General features: G+C 48.4%; 1 protein-coding gene across 1 annotated transcript; it reads right to left on the bottom strand.

Annotated features, from left to right (window-relative positions):
• Positions 1 to 388: 388 nt before the first annotated feature.
• On the bottom strand, positions 389 to 1324 carry LOC137161175 (olfactory receptor 10D3-like). The gene is made up of 2 exons (XM_067560284.1): positions 1026 to 1324; positions 389 to 896 (listed from the first exon to the last, which is right to left on the bottom strand). The coding sequence occupies exons 1-2, from the start codon at positions 1322 to 1324 to the stop codon at positions 389 to 391; spliced, it is 807 nt and encodes a 268-aa protein (XP_067416385.1).
• Between the last annotated feature and the right edge of the window lie 2599 nt (positions 1325 to 3923).

The raw sequence follows: 3923 nt of genomic DNA, 5'->3' as shown, positions 1-3923 counted from the left end.
GGGTCCGTGCCAGCTGGTGAAGGGAATTATTTTCTTCCTTTTTTTGAGTTTACAGAAGATGCTGCCGTGGCTTCTGTAGATTTGTGCAATAAGGCTGAGATTTTCAAAGTCAGCTAGAAGATTTGGTTCTCCAATTCCTATTAATTTTAATGCAGACTGAGTGTGCCTATCCTTTAGGCAGCTTTGAACATGTCAGCCTGAAAGCATGTCCAAGACAGCTAGATGCTTTTAGGAGCACTTCTATGATTTGTAGAGCTCCAGATATACAGGTAAGGCTCTATGAGGAAGGAGAGAGACAGACTCTCACATAAGATACATAAGAGCCATGCGGATGAATTTGTAGACATTTCAATGCTCACCCACATGCTACTTCTGCAGATGTAGCACATCAACGTGCAGTCGTCTGACCCCCTCTCAGTTTCCTCAGAGCCCGTTTCACATCCTTGTTCCTCAGTGTGTAGATGACTGGGTTCAGCATGGGCGCTACCACATCGGCAGAGATCTGCAGAGCGGTCGCCACCACTTTGCTCAGCTGTGGCTGCGTGTAGACCAGGGCGCAGGGCCCAAAAAACAGTGTCACCACCGTCAGATGTGAGGCGCAAGTGGAGGCTGCTTTGAGTCGTCCTTCGGCTGAGTTCATCTTCAGGATGGAGTAGACGATGCGGACGTAGGACATGAGGATGAGGAGGAAGCAGGTCATGGGCACGATGACAGTACTGGAGAAGGTCATGGTCTCGTTGACGTACGTATACTCGCAGGCCAGCTTGGTCACAGGGATGATGTAATAGTCCACCGTATTGGGCCTGCAGTAGGGCAGCGTGAAGGTCAGGCTGGTGACAATGGTGGCCAGAAAGGAGCTGGTGACCCAGGTGCCGGCAGCCAGGATGGCGCACACCCTCCAGTTCATGATGATCAGGTAGCGCAGCGGGTGGCAGATGGCCACGTACCTGTCAAAGGCCATGACAGTGCAGAGCAGGCACTCGGTGCTGCCTAGGAAGTGGTAGAAGAAGACCTGGGACATGCACCCTCCCAGCGAGATGGTTCTACTCTTGGTCCAGAGACTGACCAGCAATTTAGGGGTGGTGACGGAGGCAAATCCAAGGTCCGCCACAGAGAGATTGCAGAGGAAGAAGTACATGGGGGTGTGCAGGCGGGAGTCACTGAGGATGGCTGATAAAATGAGCAGGTTGCCCAGCAGGGTGCAGAGGTAGAAAGCTAAGACGACGACGAAGAGGATGGTCTGAAGGCCGTCAGTCTTGGGGATTCCTAAGAGGATGAAATGAGTCACCACAGTGCAGTTGACCAACCCCACAATGGACTCCATCCTGGGGTAGAGGAGAGAAATAATGCCAATGAGTTAGTGACACAAAAAAACATAACATCCTTTTTATACTTCTATGCTCACTCTTCCTTCCACTGCCGCTGCTTTACTGCATGTCACCCCATTACTCCCTTTCACTCGTAGTAGTTTATATTTACATCATTTTCATGACTGTTGGGATCAGGTCCTCACTCTGCAGTGCAGAACTCAGAAAGAGAAAATGTCTGCCTTCAAGATCTTACAATCCAAAGACGAACAGACAAAGCGGATGTCCTACTCCATTCTACTCTATTCCAGTTTCTTCTCTTCTCTCCTCTTCTGTTCTAATTTCTACATCTTTATTCTATGCAGGCTGTTACCCATCTTTATCACCAAAGCATCTTAGATTCTTCCAGTGGTGGATTAGGGGATGTGACCAACATTTGTCATATGTGGTTTGTTCTTTCTCTCATCCTCTCTTCAGAAGGATTATTGTGTGTGCAGTGGAGTACTTTGTTTTGGCAGGAATTCATTTTTATCAATGTAGGTGCTGCTCTGTGTTTGTGAGGGTGAGGGTGCAACATACGAACAAAAGAATCCGGTGAAGAATTGTCCCAGCTTTGTTAATTATATGAATTGTTTGGTGGTTTATATGCGGGTAAGAGAGACAGGGAAAAGGGAAAAAGAGGAATAGCGACAGCTTGTCATCTGCTCAGCCATAATCAGCAGGCTGCGTTCTGTGAATATCAATAATTACCATAATATCATTCTGTAAAAATTTAAGGTCAAGTTAGAAGGACAATAATGAAGTGTCTATTTGCATTTTGTCATGGAGTTTTCCCCATGTATGAGAGGTGCTGTTGGAAGGGAGAAGGGGCCGTGTTGGGGTTATCACCTGCTGGCTACACTACAGAGCTTACAGCAGCGTCGCTGTAGCACGGCTAGTACAGACAGGCTAAGCCAATGGGACAGAGCTCTACCGTCATGTTAAATACTCCAGCCCCCGCGAGCAGCAGTGGCTATGTCAGTGGGAGAAGCTCTCCCGTCGACACAGAGTTGTCCACACCAGCGCTTAGGTTGGTGTAACTTACGCTGGCTTATTCAACCCCCTGAACGATGTAACTTATACCGACCTTAACTGTGGTGTGTACATAGCCACACAGAGATTAACGGGGAGAGGGAGATAAATGATACACATCCACATGAGAGAGACAGGCAGACAGGTACTGCAGAGAGACACACGGACAGATGAATGGACGGATTTTTCTCTAAAGAAAATATTTGGGTGACATTGTCCTTGGGTAGGTGGAGACTGACAGATTTCAAGACAGGAAGAGACTGAGGTACAGAGAGAAAATCTTTACCAGACCAGATGTCTTACACTGGCTGCATTGTGAGAGGACAATCCAGCTGAATGGAATTTTCCTCTTCCCCCTGGCTGTGACCCCTGTGTAGAAGTGTCCAGATTTCTTACCCAAAACAGCACATCACACAGCAGAGGTGCCGGGTCTGCGCTTTTGTTATCCAGCCTGCAGACCTCATCGTCTCGAAGGTAGCCAGGGATGTCCACAGCCTATCGCCACAGGCTGCTGCAGAGCCCCAGAGCTTTTTCACAGCTTCCCACAGCCTTTAGGCTGTCCATGGTCTTTAAATCACCCAAGGTCCCTTTGGGACTCGGTCTCTGAATCCCCTCCAGGCTCCTGGTCTGAGACCTCAGCAGAGTCACCAATTAACTCAGATTTTGCATCATTTTACAGGACACTCACAGACCCCTAGGACCAGCAGCTCAGCTGGCATAAATAAAGGTAGCACTATTAACCAGAAAGGGCCGGATCCTCATTTCCTCCCGGCTGCAGTTTCTCCTCTCACTCAGCATGATCTGAATCCTGAGTAACTCCATTGGGTTCAAAGGGGCTGATTCCGTTTGTCACTCACCCTGCTGGTGTAAATCAGGACTAACTCCATTGGACTCAAAGCAGCTATGTAGATTTACACCAGCTGAGAATCTAACCCATAACTGATGAGGGGACATGGGATGTTAATTATCATCTAGTTTCTCCCGCCGTGTAACACAAGCCAGTGAATTCCACCCAGGAGTGTGAAATAGAAGTGAACTGGGCCAGGTGTTCAGCTAGTGGTCTCTGTCACCAACAGAGCTTTCTCCTTGGTTTGTATTAGCCTCTGTAGCCTTGACTCTTCTGTCTCTTTGTGCACATGGATGTAGTCATGCAGTTGTGTGGTTATCTGTGAGGGTGAAAGTCAGCACTGTGCAGATGGACAGCGTATGTCCTGTCCACCACTTGGGATCACTTTCTGCAATTCAGTACAGACTGGCAGTATTGTGGTCCCTAGCAACTCCAGGAAGATCATGGCCCCAATGTTCTGGGTGCTGCTCAGACACAGCGTGAGACAGTCCCTGCCTTTCAGAGTTCACAAACAGAGGAAGGTTTACCGGCCCATTTTACAAGGGGGAACTGAGGCACATAGAATTGGAGGGTGAGATTTTCAAAGGAGCCAGGCTCCCAAACTCATTCTAGTGCAGTGGGCTTTGGGCTCCTAACTCCTATTGGCTTTCTTGAAAATCTCAGACTGATTGAATTGTCTGAGGTCACAAAAATGGAGT

The sequence above is a fragment of the Emydura macquarii genome, unplaced genomic scaffold (genome assembly GCF_026122565.2).
Source record: "Emydura macquarii macquarii isolate MOO-44397 ecotype Brisbane River unplaced genomic scaffold, CSIRO-AGI_Emac_v2 contig_2259, whole genome shotgun sequence".
NCBI classification, from domain to species: domain Eukaryota; kingdom Metazoa; phylum Chordata; order Testudines; family Chelidae; genus Emydura; species Emydura macquarii.
The sequence above is the reverse complement of the archived record's forward strand: the minus strand, read 5'-3'. Positions and strand labels throughout refer to the sequence as shown.